Genomic DNA, 15,241 nt, shown 5'->3' on the forward strand with positions numbered 1-15,241 from the left:
TAATAGAGAGGTTGAGGCAGACGTTTTAAACGTGTAAACGTGTAGGACGGACGTTCGGTGCCGCTTTCCCGTAAGCCTAGAAGTTTGACGATGGTGTTTGGAATGTCAAGCATGATTCCACCGACTATCCAAACACCATTGTCAAACTTTTAGGCTTACGGGAAAGCGGCGCCAAACGTCCGACCTACACGTTTACACATTTAAAACGTCTGCCTCAACCTCTCTAATATCACAATAAGTTAAAAAAGGAAGTATGTTGTGATATCCATTTAACTAAAAATGCTGACAATCATCTCTTTTATGCAAGTTTTCACTTATCTGAGGTAACATCAGCTCACATTGGATTGAATATCAGAATTCTACAATAATTTTATAACATAAGATAAAATAATAATTTTGATAAAATCAGTTCATATAATAGTACATAAAAACAAATTTATGGGAATAAATGCATAATGGTCTACTAACACTGAAAGACAGTGTGTATTTATTAACTGTACTAATTTGGAGTCAAGTGTATTCATCGATTTTATGAATTTCATTTATATTATAAATATAAGTTCCTTGACTATAATTTTTAAGAACAAAAGTTGTAAATTTATATGATTCTAAATTATGTCTGGAAGCAAAGACTGTATCATAGTCCAAATGGTATAACTTACACCTGCTTTATTTCAAAAAATTATGGATTTTAACTGCTTCAAAATAGTTTTCTAATCTGGAAATTTCCAAGAGAAAACTTCAAAGACATTTCAAGATTTTTATTTTCTTGCATCTCAGAAAAAACAGTTCAAGACTTGTGACTTTTATAATTTACAAATATTACAAATTTAAAACAGAAAAGTGTCAAATTTATTATAATTCTGAATTTCAGTAAAGTAAGTAGTGTGTCATAAAAAATGAATAAAATTTTATTATGAATTAATGAAACAATTTAATGGCTGTAATAAATATAACATTATTCATTATTTTATATATTGATTTATGTTTCTTTTAAATATAATACAATAATAATACAGTATTATAAAATTAATATAATTATAAAGTAAGTGCAACCAAACAGCCATAAGAAATAAATATAATTATTATATTTGTTCCACCTGAATCAGTTAATTTACACAATAATCCTTCTTTCTTTCTCAGTTAGTTCCTTAATTAAATATAAATATTTTGCTTGCATTATCTAATTGCATTATTAAATATAAATATTTTGTTTGCATTTATTGATTTATATTGATTTTATTTATTTTTTTATGTGTAATTAATAATAAATATTAATTTTTGCGATCTTTTATTTACTTTATGTTTAAACTTTTACTGTGTGCACTTTAATTAAAAATAACATCTATTATAACAAAACTTTTTATTTTAATTAAAAACCTGTATTTAATTTGTTGCATAAATATATTACAATGAGAATACAGTACAATGAGATGAAATATACTAATGTGAGACAAGCAAAGGGCCAGAGGTTAATCCCTTCTGACAACTACTTATACAAAACACAACATAAAGAATCCTGCCAGTATCATGGTTTGGAGTTGGTTGATGTCTTGAAATCTTGGATACTGTAATTATTATTTATATAGGAAACTATTAATTCTGAAGTATATGAAAGTGTATTGGACTACAAATTAGTAGAATTGATAAAACAACATTTAGAGGATAAAGACATCTTCCAGCAGAATCTTGTCCCATACACATCAAAGCATCAATGTACCTCAAGGTACATCAAAAGATCATTTACCAACCATCAGATATATGTATTGTCACGGTATGGAAATTCTCCCAATTGCAATTTGATCTTTCATATTTAACTGCACAACACCAGGATGTATATAAAATGTATGACGCAACAACCAATTAACCAGTGTGAATAAAGTTTAAATGACGAACGTTTTCTTTACCTCTTCTGGGCACTTCTTCAGGTCTTTTCTTAATTCAAAATAGGCTGGCCATTGACATTTGAATATAAATCAAATGGTATGGATTTTGAATACAGTATGTGCATGCATATCTCCAATCTTTTTTAAACATCTTACAGAGAACGCATACGCACACCGTATTCAAAATCCATACCATTCGATTTATATTTGAATGTCAACGGCCAGCCTATTTTGAATTAAGAAGAGACCTGAAGAAGTGCTCAAAAGGGGTAACAAAAATGTTCGTCACTTAAACGTTATTCACACCAGTTAATTGGTTGGTGAGTCGTATGTTTTATGCAATTTGATCCACTTTGTGGAAGCTTATGATGCACAAAATAAACAAAGTTAATCCAAACCCAAAAAACAGTGGATGCTCTGAAGAGCACTATTCAATGTGTTTGAGATGCCATCTCTGTTACAAATTGCCAAAAGTTGTAACAACTCAACGCCAAACTGATATACAATGTTACATAGCAGAGGCTACCCAACCAAGTACTAATTATACAAAACAGTAGAATTTGAGATCTTTTGTCTTATGATTATGCAAACAACTCTGAATGGTTTTCAGAATATGCATGTTTTTCTAAATGATGTCTGATGCCAATATAACCTGTTAATGTTAGTTTCACTCATATTGCCATAATTCTTTATTTTCCATATGTTCAATATATACAATAACAAAAACAATGTCTTAACTCATCTTAGCTACTAAACTTTACATTATTAATCAAACTTACAGTTATGTAATTAATTGTGAATGGAATAGTATATGCAGTATAGCAAACGTTTCAATGGTGAATTTCAGTAAACAGATTTTTAACTCAATCCTAAAAAAAGTGAATTTATTAGGGACACAATAACTAATGATAACTGGGTTTTTTAATTAAAAATAAACTTTAAAAAATTCAACATAACAAATACATACCACTGCTAAATCTTTAATTTCCAGTAAGATACACAAAATTACACCTTACCAGAAATTAAAGATTTAGCAGAGATATTTACATGTACTGATAATTAGTCTAGAAGTTTGTATAACAAATAGTTATTGTATTATTTTCAAATCTTATAAAATTTTTAAGAAATAATTTTATACTGTAAAAATTTCCATGATCACATAACAGCCTGATTCCCTTATCTGTTGATATGTAAAGTAATTATCAGGTTGGTTGTATTTATTAAAACTTTCCGTATTAAAATATGGGATATAAGAACTATTAAGTAAAAGGAATCATTAGTTTTAAAATATTTTAAGAAATTTGCAAGACATCTTTTAGTTGGCTGTAATGCCATCAACTAATTTTAATTTTAAAGTACAAAATTACTTACTTCAGCAACATTTTCTAATAATTTCTGCCTTCTGAGCTGAGTGTTAGCAGCTATCTGTGTTTGTGATTCTTGATTATTATACATTTCCTCTTCCATCTGTAATAATTCTAATCTTCTTCTTTCCTGAAGTATAAATATAAAAGATAGTTTCTACAATATATGAATTTTATATAACACAATATTCATAAAAAAAGAGAGAAGAATTATAACAAATGCTATATTTGAAAATTTATTTTATTGTGGGACATTATAACATCCAACAAATAACTTGCTTTAAAATGAAAAATTATAACAGGTGCAGTAAAGAAATAAAATATAGTAATTAAAATGAAATCATAATTAATTTTTTATTGCAAACCACAAATATATTATTTGTATTTATTGTTAAAATCCTTGTATAATAAATTCTATAAACCTTAAATACATTGCTCTATGGTAATAATGAATCCTAAAACAATTTCATAAGATTTCAAATTATCAATTTATAAATGCTAAACAAAGCAAATCAGTTTTTATATCCACAAAATGGGATCAAATGATATATCTTAAAATTTGTTTCCAAAGAAAGTTCCTAATGTTAAAAACACATATAATAGAAAAGAAAATTTTTAAATTTATTATATTAAAGTTTAAGAATATGCTTGATGAGACATTTGTTGAATTTAAGAAGTATGGAAATGCTTTATAAACTCATGACTGTTTTTGGATTACAGTATAATAAAATCTCTAGTAACAATAATATTGGGAATTAATGATATGGTAAGGGTAATAGCATAAACTGATAATTTTAGTATTTAACACATTAAAAAATAATCATAAAACTCCAACGAAACCTTTTTTTAATTACAGACTTTTTTTATCTTTTTCAAAGATCATTATGTACTATGCCTAATAAAAACTATATCATCTTGATTTTTTTCCAATACTTATGAATCAGAAATCAATGAGAAAGCATAGTTCAACTATGTCCAATGACTCCAAGAAGTGTTAACTAGTGACTTTGATGATTATTATACGTGAATAGAATTTATTGTATATCTTGCTGAATTATATATTTTACAGTCTAGAAATAGCAATAAGAAATAAATTATAAAATTTTATTTTTTCAGAAATGAAAATCCAAATGAAAAATTTAAAATATACTAGTTTTGAATATGTTAGTGTTTCTGTTGGAATAGAATTTTCACATAAAGTTTGGAAACACAATAAAACTATATCATCTCTTGGGAAGGATTACCACTATCTACTGTTGAAAATTTGACAAATGTAAAAAGGAGTTTCAGTTCTATTCAATATCCATTTGTTATGAAAGAATACAATTGTCATATGTTAGTATTGCATTAATAGACAACAACTTCAATATGTAAAGATACTAAATAATAATTCATAAAGGTAAGGCTTGGAATATTATGCATTTATAATTGCCAAAATATGGATACATTTATGTGCTTTAATGCCAGAAATATACAATTTTAAATTGTGATTTACGAATATCATGAGCATAGAAAATGACAACTTAAATCATACATATATAAACATCCTAAAGCCAGATATTTTAATAATATGCCAAATGACTGCCAGATTAAATTGAGCTACTTTACTGCTATTAGTTTCAATTAAATTCTAAATAATTTGGTACTAGAGATATGCATTAGGCACCATCTCTTATTAAATTTAATAATTATAATTAAATTAACATTTAATAAATAATTTAGAATATTCTGAAAGAAAAGAATCGGCCCAGAACTCAAACCCACAAGTGCTGCTTACTGTGCAGATTGGGCTATAATGATTATAAATTAGAAATGAATTTGGCACTAAAGTGAGGTGTTAGGTGCCATCTCGTATTAAAGTTAATAATTATAATTAAATTAACATTTACTAAATAATTTAGAATATTCTGAAAGAAAAGAATCGGCCCAGAACTCAAACCCACAAGTGCTGCTTACTGTGCAGATTGTGTTGCCAGTTACACTACCCAGATCTACATCTTAACCCTTACCTTCCAGACACTTAATTTNAACAAATTTTGTTTTTCTTTATCCTTTTTACTTTGTAATTGTAATATTTCATCATGCAATTTTTCTTGTTCCTAAATTAATTTAAAAAAGTGCATATTAAACAATATAAAAATGACTTCATATACAAGAATATAATAGTAAAATTATTATGGATTTGTACCTTTGTAGCTCATTTAACATTTTTAAAATCTGAAATATATTTTCAGTAATTTTACATATAAATTCTAATTCACGAATATTTGTAATGAAAATGATAATTTCTTACTTTAAATTTCTAAATATAATTTAATCTAATAATTTCACATTTCTATTGAAGAGAAAACAAATCGCTTTGACTGTGCAAAAAATTTAATGCTATAATTTATAATGTAATTATCAATATTTTTATAAACAAAATTTTATTCTATCCTATGTATTTGTAGAGTCCAATGAAATATTTTTCAATTTTCCAAGCAATAAGTTTTAATCTTGTTGCAAGCATAATGTCTGTCAGATTTTAATAAGGATAGTTATTTATGAAAGAAGGCCCTATAGCTATCATGATATAGAACAAGAATTCCCAACAGAATCAATATAGACCCCCTGGAGGTCAATGAAATTTTGAAAATGGTTGATGGAACTCAAGGATCAATTGGAGGTTGATAGAAAAATCAGATACTTATTGTACTTTTTTGCAAATTTCAGATAATTTTCAAATAAGAATAATAACAATCATGAGGAAAATTCATTAACTTATACAAATACAAACATCTATTAACCCAATTTTTAGATTAATGCCAAATGATTACCAGATTACATTATTATATCCCACTCCCAATATTAACTTTTTTGATGTTTTTTATAATTTTGATAGAATAAATCAATTGAGTTCTAAGTTTTTTCAATATGTATATATTAATAAAATAGATTTAAAAAATTGATATTTTCCTAATCCCAACTTATAGTTTATAAAATTCTTTGAGATAAACTTTTTTTGAAAGTTTTGAAATATTTAATGTTACTTTTTATCAAATTTTTTAAAATTTATTTAATTTAAAAATACTCAAAACAAAACAAATGATGGTTTATGAATTGTATATGTTATACACACAATTAAATACAATAGAATCCCAATTATCTGAGTCCTGTTAACCAAGATTCTTATTATCTGAGGCAACCCAATAAATATAATACGCTACATTTTTTTATAATCCAAAAAAAAACTTTGAATGTACCAAACATATAAATACTGTAGTACTTTCAACTCCTATTGTACTGAGTAACTGTTACAGAAGCTAGTGACTGTTGGAATGTCAATGTGATTCATTCATCCCTCCCCAATTGTACACTTCCCAATCTATTCAACTATTGTTAGTGTCTGCCAATGTGTCATCAGTATGTCATTACATCTTTATAAGTCTTCATTTTTAATAGAGAGGTTGAGGCAGACGTTTTAAACGTGTAAACGTGTAGGACGGACGTTCGGTGCCGCTTTCCCGTAAGCCTAGAAGTTTGACGATGGTGTTTGGAATGTCAAGCATGATTCCACCGACTATCCAAACACCATTGTCAAACTTTTAGGCTTACGGGAAAGCGGCGCCAAACGTCCGACCTACACGTTTACACATTTAAAACGTCTGCCTCAACCTCTCTAATATCACAATAAGTTAAAAAAGGAAGTATGTTGTGATATCCATTTAACTAAAAATGCTGACAATCATCTCTTTTATGCAAGTTTTCACTTATCTGAGGTAACATCAGCTCACATTGGATTGAATATCAGAATTCTACAATAATTTTATAACATAAGATAAAATAATAATTTTGATAAAATCAGTTCATATAATAGTACATAAAAACAAATTTATGGGAATAAATGCATAATGGTCTACTAACACTGAAAGACAGTGTGTATTTATTAACTGTACTAATTTGGAGTCAAGTGTATTCATCGATTTTATGAATTTCATTTATATTATAAATATAAGTTCCTTGACTATAATTTTTAAGAACAAAAGTTGTAAATTTATATGATTCTAAATTATGTCTGGAAGCAAAGACTGTATCATAGTCCAAATGGTATAACTTACACCTGCTTTATTTCAAAAAATTATGGATTTTAACTGCTTCAAAATAGTTTTCTAATCTGGAAATTTCCAAGAGAAAACTTCAAAGACATTTCAAGATTTTTATTTTCTTGCATCTCAGAAAAAACAGTTCAAGACTTGTGACTTTTATAATTTACAAATATTACAAATTTAAAACAGAAAAGTGTCAAATTTATTATAATTCTGAATTTCAGTAAAGTAAGTAGTGTGTCATAAAAAATGAATAAAATTTTATTATGAATTAATGAAACAATTTAATGGCTGTAATAAATATAACATTATTCATTATTTTATATATTGATTTATGTTTCTTTTAAATATAATACAATAATAATACAGTATTATAAAATTAATATAATTATAAAGTAAGTGCAACCAAACAGCCATAAGAAATAAATATAATTATTATATTTGTTCCACCTGAATCAGTTAATTTACACAATAATCCTTCTTTCTTTCTCAGTTAGTTCCTTAATTAAATATAAATATTTTGCTTGCATTATCTAATTGCATTATTAAATATAAATATTTTGTTTGCATTTATTGATTTATATTGATTTTATTTATTTTTTTATGTGTAATTAATAATAAATATTAATTTTTGCGATCTTTTATTTACTTTATGTTTAAACTTTTACTGTGTGCACTTTAATTAAAAATAACATCTATTATAACAAAACTTTTTATTTTAATTAAAAACCTGTATTTAATTTGTTGCATAAATATATTACAATGAGAATACAGTACAATGAGATGAAATATACTAATGTGAGACAAGCAAAGGGCCAGAGGTTAATCCCTTCTGACAACTACTTATACAAAACACAACATAAAGAATCCTGCCAGTATCATGGTTTGGAGTTGGTTGATGTCTTGAAATCTTGGATACTGTAATTATTATTTATATAGGAAACTATTAATTCTGAAGTATATGAAAGTGTATTGGACTACAAATTAGTAGAATTGATAAAACAACATTTAGAGGATAAAGACATCTTCCAGCAGAATCTTGTCCCATACACATCAAAGCATCAATGTACCTCAAGGTACATCAAAAGATCATTTACCAACCATCAGATATATGTATTGTCACGGTATGGAAATTCTCCCAATTGCAATTTGATCTTTCATATTTAACTGCACAACACCAGGATGTATATAAAATGTATGACGCAACAACCAATTAACCAGTGTGAATAAAGTTTAAATGACGAACGTTTTCTTTACCTCTTCTGGGCACTTCTTCAGGTCTTTTCTTAATTCAAAATAGGCTGGCCATTGACATTTGAATATAAATCAAATGGTATGGATTTTGAATACAGTATGTGCATGCATATCTCCAATCTTTTTTAAACATCTTACAGAGAACGCATACGCACACCGTATTCAAAATCCATACCATTCGATTTATATTTGAATGTCAACGGCCAGCCTATTTTGAATTAAGAAGAGACCTGAAGAAGTGCTCAAAAGGGGTAACAAAAATGTTCGTCACTTAAACGTTATTCACACCAGTTAATTGGTTGGTGAGTCGTATGTTTTATGCAATTTGATCCACTTTGTGGAAGCTTATGATGCACAAAATAAACAAAGTTAATCCAAACCCAAAAAACAGTGGATGCTCTGAAGAGCACTATTCAATGTGTTTGAGATGCCATCTCTGTTACAAATTGCCAAAAGTTGTAACAACTCAACGCCAAACTGATATACAATGTTACATAGCAGAGGCTACCCAACCAAGTACTAATTATACAAAACAGTAGAATTTGAGATCTTTTGTCTTATGATTATGCAAACAACTCTGAATGGTTTTCAGAATATGCATGTTTTTCTAAATGATGTCTGATGCCAATATAACCTGTTAATGTTAGTTTCACTCATATTGCCATAATTCTTTATTTTCCATATGTTCAATATATACAATAACAAAAACAATGTCTTAACTCATCTTAGCTACTAAACTTTACATTATTAATCAAACTTACAGTTATGTAATTAATTGTGAATGGAATAGTATATGCAGTATAGCAAACGTTTCAATGGTGAATTTCAGTAAACAGATTTTTAACTCAATCCTAAAAAAAGTGAATTTATTAGGGACACAATAACTAATGATAACTGGGTTTTTTAATTAAAAATAAACTTTAAAAAATTCAACATAACAAATACATACCACTGCTAAATCTTTAATTTCCAGTAAGATACACAAAATTACACCTTACCAGAAATTAAAGATTTAGCAGAGATATTTACATGTACTGATAATTAGTCTAGAAGTTTGTATAACAAATAGTTATTGTATTATTTTCAAATCTTATAAAATTTTTAAGAAATAATTTTATACTGTAAAAATTTCCATGATCACATAACAGCCTGATTCCCTTATCTGTTGATATGTAAAGTAATTATCAGGTTGGTTGTATTTATTAAAACTTTCCGTATTAAAATATGGGATATAAGAACTATTAAGTAAAAGGAATCATTAGTTTTAAAATATTTTAAGAAATTTGCAAGACATCTTTTAGTTGGCTGTAATGCCATCAACTAATTTTAATTTTAAAGTACAAAATTACTTACTTCAGCAACATTTTCTAATAATTTCTGCCTTCTGAGCTGAGTGTTAGCAGCTATCTGTGTTTGTGATTCTTGATTATTATACATTTCCTCTTCCATCTGTAATAATTCTAATCTTCTTCTTTCCTGAAGTATAAATATAAAAGATAGTTTCTACAATATATGAATTTTATATAACACAATATTCATAAAAAAAGAGAGAAGAATTATAACAAATGCTATATTTGAAAATTTATTTTATTGTGGGACATTATAACATCCAACAAATAACTTGCTTTAAAATGAAAAATTATAACAGGTGCAGTAAAGAAATAAAATATAGTAATTAAAATGAAATCATAATTAATTTTTTATTGCAAACCACAAATATATTATTTGTATTTATTGTTAAAATCCTTGTATAATAAATTCTATAAACCTTAAATACATTGCTCTATGGTAATAATGAATCCTAAAACAATTTCATAAGATTTCAAATTATCAATTTATAAATGCTAAACAAAGCAAATCAGTTTTTATATCCACAAAATGGGATCAAATGATATATCTTAAAATTTGTTTCCAAAGAAAGTTCCTAATGTTAAAAACACATATAATAGAAAAGAAAATTTTTAAATTTATTATATTAAAGTTTAAGAATATGCTTGATGAGACATTTGTTGAATTTAAGAAGTATGGAAATGCTTTATAAACTCATGACTGTTTTTGGATTACAGTATAATAAAATCTCTAGTAACAATAATATTGGGAATTAATGATATGGTAAGGGTAATAGCATAAACTGATAATTTTAGTATTTAACACATTAAAAAATAATCATAAAACTCCAACGAAACCTTTTTTTAATTACAGACTTTTTTTATCTTTTTCAAAGATCATTATGTACTATGCCTAATAAAAACTATATCATCTTGATTTTTTTCCAATACTTATGAATCAGAAATCAATGAGAAAGCATAGTTCAACTATGTCCAATGACTCCAAGAAGTGTTAACTAGTGACTTTGATGATTATTATACGTGAATAGAATTTATTGTATATCTTGCTGAATTATATATTTTACAGTCTAGAAATAGCAATAAGAAATAAATTATAAAATTTTATTTTTTCAGAAATGAAAATCCAAATGAAAAATTTAAAATATACTAGTTTTGAATATGTTAGTGTTTCTGTTGGAATAGAATTTTCACATAAAGTTTGGAAACACAATAAAACTATATCATCTCTTGGGAAGGATTACCACTATCTACTGTTGAAAATTTGACAAATGTAAAAAGGAGTTTCAGTTCTATTCAATATCCATTTGTTATGAAAGAATACAATTGTCATATGTTAGTATTGCATTAATAGACAACAACTTCAATATGTAAAGATACTAAATAATAATTCATAAAGGTAAGGCTTGGAATATTATGCATTTATAATTGCCAAAATATGGATACATTTATGTGCTTTAATGCCAGAAATATACAATTTTAAATTGTGATTTACGAATATCATGAGCATAGAAAATGACAACTTAAATCATACATATATAAACATCCTAAAGCCAGATATTTTAATAATATGCCAAATGACTGCCAGATTAAATTGAGCTACTTTACTGCTATTAGTTTCAATTAAATTCTAAATAATTTGGTACTAGAGATATGCATTAGGCACCATCTCTTATTAAATTTAATAATTATAATTAAATTAACATTTAATAAATAATTTAGAATATTGTGGGAGAAAAGAATCAGCCTGGAGCAGGCTCAAACCTATAACTCCTGCTTACTGTGTGGATGTATTGCCAGTTATGCTATGTAGACCTCCGCCCTGATCCTTCCTTCCAGACACATTTAATTTTTATATAACCATCATCGAGTACTTAAAAATAATAGCAGTAAAGTAGCCTGATTTAATCCAGCAGTCATTTGGCATACAACTTAAATCATTTATTGATACTAAACTCCTGAACAGTTAATAGTTGCAGTGGTACACTAAATACATTTTCAAATTTTCAAAATTGAACCTTTGTCTTTTATCAGAAAATAGAAACTTATATCTAAAGACACTTTTTTCTATGCAAGTTTATTTAATTGGTATGTATTTAAAAAATATTAATTCTTTGATCAGAAATTCAGGTTTTAGATCAGAAATACAGCCTCCATTTTCTTGTAGAATGATGGATATAATTGATAGCTCCAAAAATCTTGGGTTTGTGTTCAGAATCCCCTGCAGCATTTTCTAAAACCTTTTAGATAAGCTATTTTTTTCCAGTAACATGTTACATACTTTGTCCACAATTTCAATCACTTTGCTCAATGGAAGATTTTTTGTTTCCAAACTGGTAATTGAAGCAAGTAGAAACCTAGTGACAGTTAACAGTTCTACAAAATTTTGTTGGATTAAGGAATTTGAAAATTCATCTTTTTCAACTGCAATAGACACTGCTTCCTCAGAATCCATTTTACCTTCTTGAAGTAGTCTGCAAAATAAATGGTAGCTTCTATCCATGCTCCCCAGAAAGAAAGAACTGTCTTTGGAGGTAATATGAGATTAAGTTCACATTCTTTAAAAAAATTTAATTTGAGCTAGACATTTAGTGAATTCACCTTTGATATTAAAGAATCCACATCTTTGAAAGCTGCTCTGGCTTCTTCAGCAACTTGATAAAGAGCATGGACTAGATATGTAAAATGCAACATTTTCAGATAGAGTACTTGCAATCCCTTGCATGTCTTAACCATGTATCAGTCAAAAACAAAAGGATAAAAATTATACTTTATTCTTTCTGGCCAAAGACTTTCTATGGAATTTTCAAACAAACTTGCTATTGTCATTTAGTTGGTCACTTCCAAAACTTCAGAACAAAGATGAAAAGTCATACCAGGACCATCTTTATCCAGTGTTCCTATGACTTCATTTCCTACAGCTCACAATGTCAAGTCTCGATTTTTATCAATAGATATCCAGATGTGTTTGCCAGTCACAGCTGCTCTTATCCAACTTGACATGTCTTCATAGCATTTTGATAGATAAGATTTCCTAATTGTTGATTCATCAGGTATGTTTTCTTGGGTGTATTTCTCCAGAAATTGATGGAATATGGGATTATTCAGTTTGTGAAAAGGGATTTTGTTGCCAAAAAAGTATTTGTCAAGTCCAAGATAAATTGGGATTGCTTTCCTGTATAAGAAGGGATTTGGTTAATAAATTATTTTCAGTGGAAAAGAAATTTTGTTTGCAGAATTTATTCAGAGCTGCTTTATGCACCAAAGTGTCAATATGATGCAGGATCTGAAACTTCCTTTTCACATTTATAGCCTTCCAAAATGGTCAACATAACAAAACTCTGCCATTGATGCTAAAAATTTTATTTTAAAATTCAGCAATAAACTTTTTTTAGTTGAATATACATGGATGTCTTTACTTTTCCTATTGTTATCAGCTGTAATAAAACCAAACATATCACAGCTTTAAAAACTCAATTACAAAGGCTTGACTATTTTTGGTTAAAGGGGATGCCGTGCCTGACATATGCTCAAATTTTATGGAGTAAAATCCCATTGGAATTGAACTGATAATTTTTTGGACATATTTCTGGAATAAACTACGATAAAAAAAAAAGGAACCAAATATGAAATTTTTCATCAAAAACTGGAAATATGCATTTATAACAAATTTAGCCTAAATACATTTCACATATGCTTCTATGCAAACGCATAAAGTTCTGGTCATTATTAATAAAAATTAGTGCATGTCCTATATGTTTGTACATGTAACTACATGTTCTGTACATGAGAAAAGATTGCAGAGCACTGACATGAAGTATAGGCATAAGGGTTTGCTGCAACCCAAGAAATTCATTCAGCATGAAAAGTCTTGATGATCATTTTCTGGGAATATGATGGATTCATCCATCTTAAATGTTTGGATTCTGACATTACTACCAATTCACAATAATACATTTACAGCCTCAAAAAATTATGTTGATGGCTGCACAGGAATCATGTTGACAAGACATCAGTCATTCATCATGCAATACTCATCTCCACAAACAAGAAAACATGCATGGAGAAGCTTCAGTTCAATGAAGTTTTGCTTCATCAACCTACAGTCCAAGCCCTGCTTACTGTATTTTTTTTCTGTTCCCCAAACTTAAGGACAGTCATTTCTCATCAAATATAGAAGACATAGCAAAGATGAGTTGGTGGTGCCTTGAGAAGACTTCTGACTTTTACACAATTTATCACAACTTGCCCAGTGTTGGTGTAAGTGTAAGGCTGCAGGTGAAAAAGTGAAAACATCATTCAATAGAGTACAGTAAGACCCAGCTTAACTCATTTTAACACAGAGTAAATAGGGAAAGGGGAGCACGCAACCAAAAATAAACAGACTTTACTTTAATTTTAAATATTTTTATATTAATTTGCATAATATCAATAGTATATGTTAAATAAGACATAAACATATGAACAAAAATGTAAAGTTCGTTTTTTGTGATGAATGTCCTGACTTTTCTGAAATTCTTGTTTTTTGTGATAAAGTCATATAGTTTCATTTGTGGCTTTTTTTCTTTCCTTAAACAAATGTCAGTAGCAGAAGATCACATCCAAAACAACTCATTTTGCTTTTGCACTCCTTTCAAAATCTGGATCATTCGCTACAGTTTGATCAACAATTTCAGTTATCGTTACCAAACTTTTACTAAGGAAATGTGTGAGTAATTCTTTGGGTTCTTCGTTTTCAGAATCACTAATTTCCATTTCTACGTTAATTCCTTGTTCTGCAAGGCTCTCACCAGAAACCTGCAGTAACTCCTCCATATCCTGCTAGTTCTTGAAGGTCTTCATTGTGAGAAACCAAATGAGATGGAAATTTTAATTAACCACTACAAAATATATCAAATTAATTAAGAATAACACTTAAATTTCACATATTCTATAAAAAAAATTTTCCCAACACTTAGTAAAAAAAAATGGAAGGATGTGATCGCATCTTTCCCCAGATTTACTTCCTTTCCAAAGGTGACACATCTTCTAAATGTATGTGTCACCAGGAACTTTCATCTAAAATTTATTGGTCAAAACTTTAACAGTGCCTAAAAAGGGCATTGAAATCAAGGCAAAGGACACCTAAAATAAAAGATAAACATCGGAACCAACAACAAGAGTTTGCCTATCCATATCCTTGTGCAAGTGTATTCCAGCCGTGCTCCACCGCCGATCCCTTCATCTGCTGCCAACCATAGCTGTGTTTACCTACTGGACATCGACCAAAAACTGCCCCATCCAGGAGTATTACCCAATCCAGTGGA

At 28.0% G+C, this 15,241-nt stretch overlaps 1 protein-coding gene across 1 annotated transcript in view; it reads right to left on the bottom strand.

Annotated features, from left to right (window-relative positions):
• Positions 1 to 3,121: 3,121 nt before the first annotated feature.
• LOC111618678 overlaps positions 3,122 to 15,241 on the bottom strand; it is a 28,980-nt gene continuing 16,860 nt past the window's right edge. The window contains exons 3-6 of the mRNA XM_023360242.1: positions 9,943 to 10,065; positions 5,260 to 5,349; positions 3,267 to 3,380; positions 3,122 to 3,142 (exon numbers count right to left, since the gene is read on the bottom strand). Of these exons, the coding sequence (XP_023216010.1) occupies positions 3,122 to 3,142; positions 3,267 to 3,380; positions 5,260 to 5,349; positions 9,943 to 10,065 (348 nt within the window). The remainder of the gene's footprint in view (positions 3,143 to 3,266; positions 3,381 to 5,259; positions 5,350 to 9,942; positions 10,066 to 15,241) is intronic.

This window comes from Centruroides sculpturatus, unplaced genomic scaffold (genome assembly GCF_000671375.1).
Source record: "Centruroides sculpturatus isolate CEXI.00-Female unplaced genomic scaffold, Cexi_2.0 scaffold193, whole genome shotgun sequence".
NCBI classification, from domain to species: Eukaryota; Metazoa; Arthropoda; class Arachnida; order Scorpiones; family Buthidae; genus Centruroides; species Centruroides sculpturatus.